Source organism: Mesoplodon bidens, assembly GCF_964165515.1.
Source record: "Mesoplodon bidens genome assembly, chromosome: 9".
NCBI classification, from domain to species: Eukaryota; Metazoa; Chordata; class Mammalia; order Artiodactyla; family Ziphiidae; genus Mesoplodon; species Mesoplodon bidens.
Window position 1 is genome coordinate 35,422,933 of NC_138166.1, and position 15,527 is coordinate 35,438,459.

General features: G+C 36.8%; 1 protein-coding gene across 10 annotated transcripts in view; it reads right to left on the reverse strand.

Annotated features, from left to right (window-relative positions):
* The window catches only part of HDAC9 (histone deacetylase 9), a 582,852-nt gene that overhangs the window by 396,037 nt on the left and 171,288 nt on the right, over window positions 1-15,527 (reverse strand). For 8 of the 10 annotated variants that reach the window (XM_081243377.1, XM_081243384.1, XM_081243379.1 and 5 more), the window contains 2 exons: window positions 13,986-14,196; window positions 13,336-13,553 (listed from right to left, as the gene is read on the reverse strand). In XM_081243377.1, the coding sequence (XP_081099503.1) occupies window positions 13,336-13,553; window positions 13,986-14,196 (429 nt within the window). Of the gene's footprint in view, window positions 1-2,302; window positions 2,384-13,335; window positions 13,554-13,985; window positions 14,197-15,527 lie in introns of all 10 variants that reach the window. The other 2 variants (XM_081243376.1, XM_081243378.1) reach the window with 1 other exon arrangement.

Below are 15,527 nucleotides of genomic sequence, written 5' to 3' on the forward strand. Positions count from 1 at the left end.
GAGCAAATAGAAGCATCACAGAGAAACTCAACATTCTTCTACCAAGCTGTCCCACTCACTCTTCCTCCTGTTACAGTGAAAGAAAGGTCTGCAGCCCTATCTTAGTCAACCCCTCAGCTTAATGCCCTGGGTCCTATCCATTCCTGCAGGTATCCACTCTGTCCTCCAGCACTCATTTCCCTTCTCTGCTGCAGTCCTTCCACTTGGACACCTTTAGTCTTATCATCCATTTAAAATGAAACCTCCCTTGACCACCACCCCCCCAAACCCATTATGTACCTTCCTTCACAGTAAAACTTCTTGAGTTATTTCTCTTCATTGTCTTCATTTCTCTTGTCCCATTCTCTTTAGAATTCTCGCCAACTAGGCTTTCATCCACACTATTTGACTGAAATCTCTCTCCTTAAAGTCAGTAAAGACTGTGTAAATACCAAATCCAGTGGCACTTGAAATAGGATATTAACAGGTGCAGTCAGGATGAAGCATTTTAGAAAAGAAAACATGACAAAATCATAGCATCTTTTTTTTTTTTTTTTTTTTTTGTGTGTGTGTGTGGTACCGGGCCTCTCACTGTTGTGGCCTCTCCTGTTACGGAGCACAGGCTCCGGACGCGCAGGCTCAGCGGCCATGGCTCACGGGCCTAACCGCTCCGCGGCATGTGGGATCTTCCCGGACTGGGGCATGAACCCGTGTCCCCTGCATGAGCAGGCGGACTCTGAACCACTGCACCACCAGGGAAGCCCCAATCATAGCATCTTTGAAAGTAAGAGATTGATATTACTAACAGTGGTGCAGCCAAACCAGACAAGATGTATGTGAATTTACTGAAATATAATTTCCTACAGATAGCAAATACGTCAAAGAAAATCTTTAATACTGACAAAATGCTGAGTGGTTACAGAATAAATCATATGCACATTTTTAACAGAAAACCTTTAACAGAAAATCCGATCTGTTAATGTATTTCTGAGGTCAACGGAGTGCCCAGAAATCATATCATTTAGTCCATGAATCACATTTGGTATTTACCACCGCACTGACATAGCGACATACATGAAAGTGTGTATAACAATTTCCAGTGTACAACACAGAAACAATACTGTTTGTTCCGGTGCCTCTGGCTTCATCTACACTTCTGCTGGACTAAAGGAAACACGAGGGAGAAAAGTGTCAGAATGGATAATGTGTGATAACTGGACAAGAAGGCCAGATGGCAAAATGATCTCTTCCAAGGGCAGAATTCCTTACGGGTTTGTAAAAGAAATGTTTCTTGACACAAAACAGTGACTTATGAGTGGAGATCATATAGATATAAAATGTTGGAATTGGAAATTTTCTAATAACATTCTTCAAATCCTTATTTTACAGAGAAGGAATTTCATGCCCAAGTAAAAGCCGAGTCATCTCCAGAGAAGAGAAGACACCTAGAACTTTTTATACCCTTCCGCTGCATTCTCCTCTCAAACGGCTATATTCCAATGACAACTGAATTCATATAAACAATTCCAACGTCTCCCCTGAGCTCCAAACTTGCATATTCAGCTGCTTACCATACGTCATCACTTAGATCTAAAATATCCAATAGGCATCAGAAACTTTAAGTAGCTCAAAGATAACCTTTATTCCCATTGCACCCAAATGGATTGATCATCTAATTTTTCTCATCTGAGTAAACAGCATTACCCAGTTGCATGAGTCTAAAACCTAGGATTTATCCTTGTTTCTCTCTCACTTGTCTTCATAAATATCTGGAAACTTAGCAACAAAGCTTTGACACGTTTTTTTCCCCAGGTTATGAGGCGAATGCCAGTATCCACGTGAATAATAACTACTACTTTTTTCACCATTTATGGAATAAAACATGCTCTTTGTGAAGTTTCAAAAAATACAAAAGAAGTAAATGGGATCTCCTGGAGACCGTTTTGCAAAATATAAATGCACAGAGGGAGTTAACCTACACTTATTTTTTTTTAGATATTTGACTCAAGCTGTTTTTATTTAAACAGTCAAATTTGCCGGAGTGGAAAAATCAGCAATAAACATCAAGAAAATCTGCAAACAAAAGTCACAGAAAACCGGCCTGCCAGGTTTGACTTATTTCAGATTTTTAAAGTGAAAAGTTACTTGCTGTTATTTGTAAGTTTCTGACTATTTACTAGGAAATCCAGTGTTTGGACTATGTTGTGTTCTATGGGTTTTTGAACTACAAATGTGACCATTACAAAGAAGGTATGAGCAAACCCTTTTCTAATTTGTACTGTTGCTGAGTGGCCCCAGCTGCAGGGAGGAGCTGTCTGCTTACTCTCAGTGGGGTGGCAGGGTCTCTCTTTGGTTGAACATCTGGAGGTGATCCCCCAGCAAAGCTGAGCTGTTGCCTTGCTGGCTAGAAAACACAAGAAGAAACATCTGTGTGACAGATAAATGTGTAAGCCTGCGTGAGTCTCGGCTGAGGCCCCATCTGTAAAACACACTGTGTGTCATTCGTCTGACACCAGGTGAGTTACTTTGGTGGGGAACCCAGCTGAGATAAAGAAGATGATGGCTGAGCAGCTTCTTCTCCTCCTTTTATCTGTGCTTTTCCTCATCTGTCAGCATGTCTCTGTATTCTCCATGCTACTGTACAGCAATTGTACCAAACACTAAGAATGCTGCAGGCGGTCCATCACCATTCTGGGTTTGTAACACACACACTATACACACTTAAACTGGAGAGTTTATAGACCAGATAGCATGATAATTTATCCAAACTGCTCACAGCTTCAAGTATTATAACTCGACTCTTGAATTCTTATCAATCCCTGCTAGGGTCATAACTATAGCAAGTCCACAATTTCAACGTTTGGACTTTGTTATATTATATGATGTTCAACATAATTTCCATGTTGAACATCATATAATCTATTGGCAAATGGTGTAAAATTCATTAAATAATATTTAAAGGCTGTGCTGCTAAGCTTTACACATTGACCTGTTTAAGTCCATCTCTGTGTAAGTTACATTGTTTGATAAAATTCTAGAAACCAACATAAGCATAGTGCTTTTGAGTAAAATATCTTTAAATTTTATATTTTGAACTTTAGCCACAGAAATCCTTCATGTCCCCACAAATATCTTTAGATATGGAATATCAAACTAAGAACAGGAGTATATAAGGAGTAAATCTGTTTCTGATAGACATCTGATTTTCTGAAATTGCCAACAAACCATTCAGCACAAGTGTTTGAATTAAACCATGCAAAATGACCTTCAACCCTATTCATCACTTTCTTATTTTGCCTCAGATTTTAAGACAGATTTTACTTGGGGAATGGTAATAGCATAAGTTTTTTTTTTCTTTTAAATAAATGTAAAATACTTCTTTTGGAAAATAAAACCCTTCCCTTAAGCTCCAAGGAAACTAGATTTAAAAATAATGATAAAATTCTGCCTCAATTCACAAATAGATTAGGTATGTACCAACTGTTCTCAAAAACAACCAGAGCTTGGAGGGCTTTCAAATCAAGAGGTCTACTTAGAGAAGAACTCCGACTCAAGCCAAAATACTACATGTCATTTTGCTTCTGTGCATTTTAGGGAAATAACCAGCAGAACCAAAGTTAAATAACAAGAGAGAAAGATTCTCTAAGTATTGGTCCATTATTCACATGAGTTAAAAGTCTAAACTGAAAAACACCCTTTCTTGCCAATATTGAAGAGACATAAAATTAATCTAGGGATCAAATGAATTCTTAATAAAAATGCGTTTATTTTTATAATGCTAAATGACTATCCAAAACAATGCCAGCAATTAAAATATCCTTTCTTCGGCTCTCAAAACATCCTAATATTCCAATAACTCAATTATGTGTTCACTTCCAGAAAGGAGACTGAAAATTTCCTCCTCCCGGCTCTTTAGAGAAAGTTACCCACTCTTTCATTCATTCAACAAATTTTTACTGAGCACTTGCTATATGCCAGGACCTGGGAAGAGAGCAGTCAATCAGGCAAGATTCTGTCTCTCCAGGGGAAATAAAAAATAAGTAACTGAAGAGTAGAACTAAATGTGATAGGGAATAATGGGGGAAGGAGTGGGTGTCTGTGTCCAATTTGGATGGGCAAGGAAGGCCGCTCTGAAGAGCTGAGGTTTGAGCTGAGAGAGACTCCAATACCAAGGTCGAATCACAAGAACACCTGGAGGTCGAACATTCCACACAGAACTGTGACTCGCAGTTCATTCCAGGAGATGGACGGAGACTCCTCACAGACTGGAGAGAAGGCCAAGGTGGTGGGAGCTCAGCGAGTAAGGGTAGGGAGTCGGAGATAAGGTCAGTGAGGGGGCAAGAGCCTGTGGGCCATGAAAAGATACTTGGATTTTATCCAACAAACAATAAGGAGCAACTGGGGAGTTTTTAGGAAGCCCTTGACATGATTTGATTTGCATTTGTAAATGATCTCTCTGGCTGCTACAGGAGATTGGATTTAGGTGGGGAAAAGTGGAAACAGGAAGACTGGCCTTTCAGAACATAAAATCCTCAGCAAGAGAGTGTAACAAGAACTATTAGGGGCTTTTCTTAACTAGAACACAAATGAGCTATTTTTCCTTCTTTTAGAGTACCGTGTAATTTTATGTCCTTTTATATTACATAATAGGATTTTCCCCGGATAATCTCCTTCCTGATCTTCAGTTGACAGTACATTTTCTTTTAAAGTTTTCTTTTTTCCTTCTTTAAGGGTAATGAATAGAGGCAGAGTGAGGTAAGGCATGCTTATGTTCTTTGCTAACTCTTGGTGATTTCGGACTGCGTCTCAGAATAGACAAGATCTCAAAGCCAGGGAGCTCCTGATCACTTGACTCATAAACATTTCCCTTTCTCCCCTCAATCCCTTGCTTGGGTAAACTGGATAGCAGTGCAAGCGCTACTTAAAAAAGACAACCAAGAGTAAACCCCAGACAATAATTGCCACATGGAAAAGTGGGCCCAGTGTAGCCAGACTTTTCAATTTTTCAGGCAATGCCAGAAATCCAGATTTGTATTTAAAATGATTGACCAAAAACTTGAATGCTGTTTAAGACACCAGGCAGGCCAAAGACATCAGTTCAATGGAATGGATCCAGTCCATAGACTATCAGCTTGTGACCTCGGCAAAGAATCCCTTATGTCTCTTCTTGCTTGAACATTTTATGGTTTAAATCATTTAGGGCTGATGTCTGCATGCTCTTAAAATATACCATCCTTCATACTTGTGATTCGTTTTATGTTCCCTACATGGTCAAAAATTCAAGTACTTTGCCAGGGGTTGGAGGTAGGAGTATGGATTGACTACAAAAGAGCAACACAGGGGAATTTTGGAAGTTGAGGGAATTGTTCTATATCTTGATTGCAGTAATTATATGACAATATACATTTGTCAAAACTCATTCAACTGCGCAGCAAAAGGAATAAATTTTACAGTGTGTGAATTATACCTCAATAAAAAATTCAATAACTAACCATAATATTGTTCCAAAGAGAAAACAAGGTCAGCTTCATGATGAATACAAAGATGCAAGGAAGAGCTGGAACGAAATTTAGTGGTTTGGTTTACAACGAAGTAGCTTGATGCAATATTGAGGCAAGTGAAAAATGTGTGTCTTAGAAATATTCTACACTTCCAGAAAGCCATTTGCATTAACATAACTGGGAAGATATAACTCTTAGTGCTATATAAGAACATAAATACTGTGTTAAATGGAAGGATTTCTTACTATGTTTACAAAGCACTTTCAGTACATCCTCTCATGTAATTCTCACTATAAACCTCTAAAGTGTGCAGATTAGAGCATTAGTGGACAAAGAGGTTTGACACTCTGGCCAAAATCGCAAAACAAATAAATAAGTGTGCAGGGCATCAGAAACTTCTCTTGGAAAGGCTACCCAGCATTCTAGATTTTGAACTATGCATTCTGTAGAACTATCTTTGATTAAAATTATCTATTTGCAGGTCTATGAGCCATTCAAGGGGAAAAACATGCCTTCTCTGTTTTCACTTCCAGGATGCAGCAAAATAGTTGCTAATAAATCTTTGTGGAACACCAATTATTCCATGCCAGGAAATTATTTTTTAGAAGTGAGTTTTTATTGCTGGCTGATACAACTAAGTTGATAGCAAGAGAGTAATGGTAAATTTAGGACATGGGAGCAGAGCCCTGGATGCAATTCTGCCTGAAGGAATGGGAATACTCCAGACTGTATGACATTTCAGGGTCACTATAATCCCTCAGTCTTCATAAATATTTAGAGAAAGAGCAGAAAGATACAGAGGAAAAAAACCCCTAAAATCAGGAACTTATAAGCAACCAAAATCTGTAACAAAGAGACTGCTACACATCGGTGGTTTTCATGTCCACAAATCATTTAGTTATATTAAAAATTCCTTAGTAAGACTTAATTATTTCATTCTGTCAAATGAAACTATTTGTCAAGGTTGGGAAACAACCAAATTATTTAGCTTCCCTCTCCTTTTGAACTCCTGGAATCAACATCAGTCAAACCACTCACATGGCCTAATTCCCCAGATACTTTTCTTTCCCCTATTTTCTTACCTCATAGTCATGTCCAACTATTGTTTTTCTCATTCAATAAAAGCGTCTCTGACTAGATTAACAGTGCAGAGTGAAAGGGAAAGGTCGAGGTCCTTCCCTTGGTCTTCAAGTTATGAAAGCAGCCCTGGGAACGTTTATGAATGTTACACATTAATCCACTGAAATGGTCATTTAGTTTCTTTTCCAAACACAGGATTTCATCACATCTAATAATAAAGCAACAAGCCATTTTCTGTATATTATAAACCATCAACTTGTAATTATATAGTGAAATGCTTCTATATGAATTCTCTATGATGATGTAAGCCGGTATTGCAGCATAAGTAGTTTTTTTTTTTTTGAAGCCCAATACATACCTACAAGGATCTATTTACATTGGGCTAATCATGTCGAAATAGCATCTATTTAAGGGTAAAGTCAAAGTTTCTTTTATAAACCTCTATAGATAGATAAATAATCTAGGAGGCTTTTTACTGTTATAAAATTAAGACTGCCTTTCAATGCCTGCTGAAGTTTTTGGACATACTATCCATCTAATGGGCAAAATGTAATCCTAAATTGGTGATTAAAGACTCTGCATGGAAACAAGCTGTCAAATGGATAGAGAGAAATTAAACCTGACAACAGTAATGCCTACTTTCCTAAATGAAAGCCCAGTTCAAGTTTCTACTCATCCATTTTTCAAAACTTAAAACAAGGCATTTTCCAAACCACCCATAGATGAGATGCCAACATTTGCATTTCAGTTGAACTTGATGAAGTCAGTTGACTTTCAGCTTCAGGCTTGCTCAGAACTCCTGTGAGAAGATGTTTGCCCAGACTAAAAAATATGGCAATGTTACAACACAGAAGAAAGGAATGAAGTGTGGCCTGGCTGTAGTTGGCTCTGAACTGCATTCACACTGCATTGCTGGAAAGTCAACAGGATTTCTGAAAGTTCCACCATTGGGTCCATATAAAAAGACATCCAAATGAGTAACTGGATGGAGGGCAATGAGTGGAGAACTGGGAAGCAAGGTCAGGAAATGGGATTTCTCCTTCCTGGCAAATCCAAACAAATACCTAAAAAATAAGATAACCCTCCTTTTTTTTGTTTGTTTGCCTTAATTTTATTGTAAGTTTCCTACTTTTTGGCAAAAATAAAATTAGGAAAATCTTGTCTCCTGCTTAGTGATAAAAGCAACATTGAAATCATAAGCCTAAGTTTACGTTAAGGACAGGCTTTTGTGTCATACAACCTATGTCGGAATCCCAGCTCTGTCAACTACTAACCTAGCCGCCTCAGTCAGCTTACTTAAGCCCTTTTAAATTAACTTTCTTGATAGTAAAAAAAAAAAGTGTGCTTATAGTTTGAGGAGATGATACACATAAGAATGCTAGCATGGTGTCCCAGCTCATAGAAGATCCTACACATAAAAGAGAGCTGGCATCATTTAAATGATCCTATCCCTAAGGTCCCTATGGGAAAGGTTCTGGAAAGATGCATGTTGTATAAAAGATGGGGAGGAACAGATACACTAGGAGAAATAGGTGTAGCAAAAAAGCAGAAATTGGTACCTGGTCCTTATCTAATTATCCTTAAAATATTAATCTTCTTACAAGTAAGGCATGGATAGAAAAATACCCTTATTAAAATAAACTAATATGAAGTGTGACTTCAAAATATGTAAACTCTTGGGATTGTAGCTGTCTGTATAATTGTTGTTCAAATTAATTTCCTTGGGAAAATATACACTTTGCTTAATAGTGCACAAAACAGTTATATTTTAGTGCTGCCTTCAGGGATACTTTATAAGGAAAAATACACACACACACACACACACACACACAACACCAAGCTATGTTTGTATGTGACCGCAGGCATGAAAGAATATTCTCCCCTGAGTTGCTCTGGATGGATTGCTGGGGACAAGGAGTGGGTATGAATCATGAGGGGTTATGGAGAAAATGTAACATTTATGTTAGAAAATTGTGTCAAGAAAAGGAATACAATAGATACTACTCAAATAAAGGGTCAAATTCTCTTCTAAAACTGATGAAAGCTCCCCATTAGCTCCAGCATTTGAACTTAACTATATTCATGCCTTGCTTGTCAGACATAAAATCTACCTGTTTTAATAAGGGCAATGTAGGACATCTGCCCACCCTCCCCTTTACTGCTCTTGTCTTAGATATATTTTTATTATGATAAAATAGCACTCATGTCAAAATGCCTAAGTATCATAGTAATAAATATATAATAAATACTTATATCTAGAGTGAACCTTGACACGTATAAGATATCATCTCATGATTTATGTGGGTTTTTTTTAAGTGTTGGCTGATATCCAGTCATAGGAATGCATAAGGTATTTATCACAGAGTATTTTACAAAGAAAGAAAGAGAGGGAGAGAGGGAGGGAGAGAAACAGAGAAAGAGGCAGGGAAGGAAAGAGAGAGAGACAGAGAAAAAGAGAAAGAGAAAGAGAAAGAGAGAGAGAGAGAGAGAGAGAGAGAGAGAGAGAGAGAGAGAAAGACAGAAGGGAGAGGAAAAGATGTAAAAAGGACAAGATAATCCTGAGAAGAACTAAACAAGTCTCAAATCTTGTTTCCTCAAAGAAAACAATTTCCTTCCTCATGTCCTCTATCCTAATACTTAAAACATTGTATTGCATTACTGTTTACTGGAATATTTCAGTCCCCTGCTCCCCATATGGTAAGCTCCATGAGGATAATGAATGTTGTTTTCTTAGTGCCTAAAATAGTGTCTGGTATGAAGTAAGAATTCAGTAATGATTTGCTAAATGGATACTTGCATAGATTATTTCATTCAAATAAGTATTGAATGAAGAAATAATTTTCTTAAAATTTCTTCTCATATGGATTTGATGGAATGAATATGAAAAATACAGGTATTAGAAAAGTTATTAAAATTCTAGTTAAAACAGAAACAATTAGTCATCAACTAATGCTATCTATTAATACTATAACTGAGAAATAATTCAAAGAATAATGTTGTCATTTGGAAGGGGGCAGAGATCTATGTCAAATTATCTCACAACAAAAATGCCTGAATATACTATGGAAAATTTCTGTATATCATTCAGAGAGTGATGTGACTAGAGATCTACCCTTCTAGTAATTAGGCAGTGGTCAGAATACTCCTTCAAAAATCATAAAAACGTCCAAGTAACTGTGGTATTTTGTTTTCATCATAGTTTTCACCAGAAAATCTGTGGCAATATTTAAACTTGAAAAGGGTTCAGAAGAAAATTATCAATACCCTCCTATATTTTTGTTTGTTATTTTGTATTTACAAGGAAAATTCTGTTTTAGGAACATTTTTTTCTAATAAAAAAATCAAAAGATACTGGCAAAAGCAACAGTTTTCTTTTGAAATCCTCGTATTAAAAAACTCTTATTTTTTTTGAAACATGAAGGTACTATATATTAGTAATATAAATTGTTTAAATGCATTTCTGAATTTTTAAAATGTCTCAAAAAAACACAAAAAACCAAAGAACAAATGTTGTAAGCCATGATTTTCTTATGGTTAAGCTTCTCAAAACTCTTTCAGTGAAAACAGAATATACAAACTGATAAGCAGAGATAAATCATTCTGACATTTTTCATTCATTTTTCAAGCTTGCCCCATTATTTACTGGTAGATACAGCAATACAAATGCTACATAAACCCATTCCTGGGGTATTTCTGCTAAGCTATTAAGCACTTACAACATAATTACATGAGGCTTAACATCTTACCACACACAAATTTCCCATGTAAATGTCATTAAAGTATCAGGTAACAGGTAGGTAAATTGTTTAGTATGATTAATAACATTTACATTGTATAGTTATAACAAGCATGAATGACTGCTTTCATAAATGCAGTCAAATAATAGCAAGATATGAGAAAGTCTTTAGAATTTAATAAGTCAATCATTGTATAAACTGTTCTGAAAACTGTTCTTTGCTTCTAATTCTTCTAAAGATTATTAGCAATTCAAATAAATCATTAAAAATTTCATACCAGGAAGGCCAATCATATTTAATATGATGTAAGTTTAGAGATAAACCTACTTATTTTTTCTTTCTTCTCACTCCTTTTTTCCTCAAAATTCCTACGTTCCTCAAAAAGGAACCATAAAGAAAAGCTGAGGGAATAAAAGGAAAAGACATTTTAAAATGTGTCATCTGCACACCTATGTCTTCATGTGTGCCTATATTTCCTGCTGGAATAAGTGTCTCAAGAGTAAGGACCATGCTTTTATGATGCCAACTATTTGGCTCCAATTTGAATGGATTCAGTAAAGGTTCTTCCATGATAATAGGAAAAAAATGACATATATTAAAGTTTCTGTGGTTATTTCTCATTAATGGTTATTCTAAATGGTTAGAGTACACATAAATATATTATTATATAGAAACTTGTTATCTTTTGGCATCTAAGTTTGGCCTCCTCCTAATGTGAACTAAATGTTTTCATTACCTCATGGGGGAGGGTGAACAGTAGCAATTCATTTATTAATGGTTCTATTGTGAATACCATGGAACAGGATGGAGTTCAAGATTTATTTAATAAGATTCTTCTCTATTTCCTTAGACAATTGAGGGCAAGTGAAATATTTTCAAATCTGGAGAATACCCAGTGTGCATATGCCATCTTGATTAAACATATGGAATATATACATGGAGAAAAGCCAAGTAGAGACCTGCTTGAGTAATCTAAACACCCAAGTTGAGAGAGGTTAATATATAAAGATCAGCTTTGTACTTTGAAGTTTTCTGGGCTTCATTTTGCCTAATTAAGACAAGATTTAATAATCAAACCACTGTACAAACATGTACCTAAAAGTATAGGTTTGTTTCTAATTTTGGGAAGAATTCTTAACAGATTCCAAGGAATCAGCTCCACATGGGAGAAGGTCTCTGATAAGATTTGCTTTTCTCATTGCTAAAATGCAAATGCCTGCTTTCCATCTTAGTTTCTTCCATGTGACTGAGGTTAGCATCTGCCTGTCAAAATCTCGACTGTGATAACTAATATACAAAGATTCTGATATTAACAAACCATCTGAGTGTGAAGCAGTGGCAACTCTAGGTCATAAAAAATGTATTCCAAAGTATTCTTAAAGGTATTCATAGAAATCATCTGTAGATGATGATTTGAAAGGGATCAATTTACCTAATTTATCTATAATAGAATATGCACATCCACATATTTCTAGGAAGTAGAACCGAGTAGCAGAAAGTAAACTTACAATCCAATACTACTTTTCTACATGAACTTAATTCCAGATCAAAATATTGTGAGGTGAAAAGTAGAATTCCCAGTCTTTCCTCTCACACTGGACAATGTTTCAAGAATACCTGGTAGTTTTAAGTAGTGCTAAGATACCACAAAACAAACAAACCAACATAACTCCACCATAAGATAGTAAACATGCAGAATAACATTCAAGACAAGGAGTATTATACGCCATTATACAGAAGGAAGTTGGTTCTCCTCTGACAAGACTGATTTTACCCAAAACAATTTGATAAATTTAGAGGAATGCTGTAGCAATAAAACAGGTATTAATGTGATGACATAGAAAGAGTCTGAAATATAGTGAAATATAATCTGCAGTACAGCAAACGATAACAGGAGAGGCAGCTGGCACAGCCAACCACCCTGAAACCCGATATACACACATACACGTCATTGAATGCTGCAAAGGGTTGGGCTGGGAGAATTTGTGTTCAGTATTGGGGTCTTCAGCCCATGCGCCCTCCATGGCTCTGCCTTGTTAAGATGGAGGCCAAAGAGGAGAGAAAACCTCTAACCCCACCTGCAATAAGGTGAGCACATGAGAAAGACCCCCTTCTCTTGCTATTAGAAAGATGATTAGATCTTCTCCCATGAGATTTTGTTTTGTTTATATCACAATACAATAAAGCACTTAAATACTATTTCAATTTTTACCTATCCATTTATCAGTAAACAGGAGATTGTTTCTCAATATAATATCTCTACAAGATATCTGGAGGTGATATAGTAACAAAGGATAAGAGAAAGAATTTTGAAATTCAGGACCTTTCATTCACCAGAAATGAGAGGATGCTACTTTGTAAGGCTACGACAGCAGAGAGTAGTGGCAAAACTGTACAGACCGGTTTTGCTTACAAGTTCATTGAAAATGCTTTGCTGGCCCACCTGATACCATTATTTTAGAATGACTGTGGTTGCCTCAGCAGGAGGGCTCCTGAGGATGTGCTGTGATTCAGGCATTTGCTGTCCATTTCAGCCACAATAAGGCTGCTAGAAAGAAACTACCACAAGTTTCTGAGAAACTGCTTCAACACTGACTGGAATAAAGTAGGGCATATTAAAAAATAAATATAACTTGCATACATAGAAGTTGCTGAGAAATACCTAACTGGCCGACCTTGGCATAGCTGCTAGCACCTGTGCAAACTTCAACTCTGCCTCACACCTTTACTACAATAACAAAAAATGGGGCTCTGCACACATGTGCCTGTATGTGCTTCTGTATTAAGACAGGTACCCAATCATAAAAGACTTTCTAATCTAGGACCTCAATTTTGCTACAAATGTCCTACGCATGTAGTGAGGGAGAAAACAGTGATAATGTGATGGTGTCCTTGAACCCTGACAGCAGGGCCAGGAGGGCAGTCTCCGTTTGGCTGTGATGGATACCAACATTCTCTCCTGTATGCACACATCAGTGAAGAAAACCCCAATTTCCACACCAGTGGTTATGGCATGTTGACGTGGCTTGGGGACTTACCTTGTTCATGTGGATCTGCTGCTGGTATTGCTTCTGCTTCTCCAAGAATTGCTGGTGTTGCTGCTGAATGACCAGCTGAGCCAATGTGCTCTGAGGCAAAGGTGCAGACTGGGTTCGATTCAAGGGTCTGTGACGGGGTAATTTGTGGGTACCTCTAATGCCAGGTGAAATTCTCTCTTTTGTTGCCAAGGGAGATTGAGGATGTAAGGGAACTCCACCTGAAAAAAATATATATGTACATGTATATATGTACACACACGCAGACACATACACAATTTAAGAAAGAAGCTACAGAAAATAGCTATGGGATAAGTTTTACGAAAAGTAGTATACTACCGGGCAAATATCAGAAGGCTAGGTTGGGTGGGGTGAAGGCAAAAGTGCCAAAGCATTGGGCAGATATGCATCTGATCAATGACTCACCAATAGTCCACTCTGGTATGTATGAAGGTTAAATAAGGTGAGTTTTTTTTTCATGGATCTAGAGGAATAAATAAAGACAACAGTCTTTCCACAGTAGTAGGTATCAGGGAGACCTATGTATGACACTGTGAATCTTTACTAGGTCTTGAGTTAAAGAGACAGTACACTGAATTGCTGATAAAATGAAAGCCCTAAAATAACCTGCAAATGGTGCCATTATGAATTACCAGCCACAAGAAGCTTTTGCTGTCGCATTTGTTCTTTCAATAATAAATGCTGCAGGAGAGCTTGGTGGCTGCTGTTGGGCTTTCCCTCCAAAGTGACATGGGGATGGCTTGAAGATGCCGGGATGCTGCCCCCATACTGCCCAGGCAGAGGAACACCTTGCCTGAGTGTCTGGGTCTCACACTTGTGTTTTTCTTTGAGTGAATTTGAAGCCTGTGTCAAGAAATAATACAGATATTAATCCGCTTTCATCCATATGGGTCATTAGGTCTGTAAATCATTAGATTAGTTTCTTATTCCATAATTCCCACACCCCCTAACCCCCGACCAAAAAGCCCTACCTTACCCAATGGCTGAGTAGGGAAAATGGATAACACCATGTCTTGTGAACTAAGTGAACTAACAAAGGAGAAACAAAAATAGAGCTGAAGCACTGGAGACAATTTAGTATTGGGTATCATTATACTGAACCCAAAATAAAACTTTTTTTAACATTAAAAATCATGCTAATTTCAGGCTTAATAACTGGGAAAGTTATTTCTAAAATAGTTTAATATACTGCTGTAGTAAAAGGTATATTAGAAAAGTAAAATTTATTCAAATCGCTGAGCTAATGGCTGTACGATAGGGATTAAGAAGCTAGAGATAAAATGATCCGTAATTTTGGGGTTTCAAGCAGAAGGAACAATTTACCCTTTCTCTATACGTCCTCTAATACGTTCACAGAGCTGTGGGTTTCCAGTATTTAATTTTTAAAATAAAATTCTTGAGATAAGTCAATGAAAGGTTATATAAAATATGCAGGAATTTGATTTAAACATGTATTTTATATTAATTCATAACAGATTCCCAAATCTTTAAATATTGAAAATGACACTCCAGATACTTTTGTTTAATAAAATAAACTACAAGTGAAATTAGATATCAAATAAAAATGCTATTAAGAACTTGAAATATATGATAACACAGTAATAAGGCAATAATATTTATATCATCAACAGTAATAATGAATTCTCCTATTCAAAGAACTTAATGAATGGTGGTCATTTTGGTATTACAAAAGCAGAGGTCTAATACCTCAAAATTATGTGGCATGTTTCTTTTCAAAACTCATGTTTCATCTTTCAAAATTGCTGTGTACCAGGGAAGCAAAGCAATTTTCAGTGACGGAGAAATTGAAGGACAAAGAGGTAAATGGTTTGTCTTAGTCACACAGTGAGTCAATGCAATGTTTAATCTAGAAGTGATTCCTTCTCCTGGCCTCTTTTCCTTAAAATTTACCACTACTCAGTGGGGAACTAGAATATTAGAGATCCCTTTGCCAAAGCAATGTTAAGCTTGAAAAATTAATTGTGATGGCCTCATCCACACCAAAATGGAAGCAAAGAAAAATGAAACTTCAATCCAAACCACACTGGTTTATTCATCCAAAGGTACCAAATTGTATTACCATTGAAACATTAAATGGTCTGGTTTTTAGTACTTGGTCCTTTGGGAAAAAATTCTCGCCGACCACATTAAAAGTGGTGTATGTTTGTGTTAGC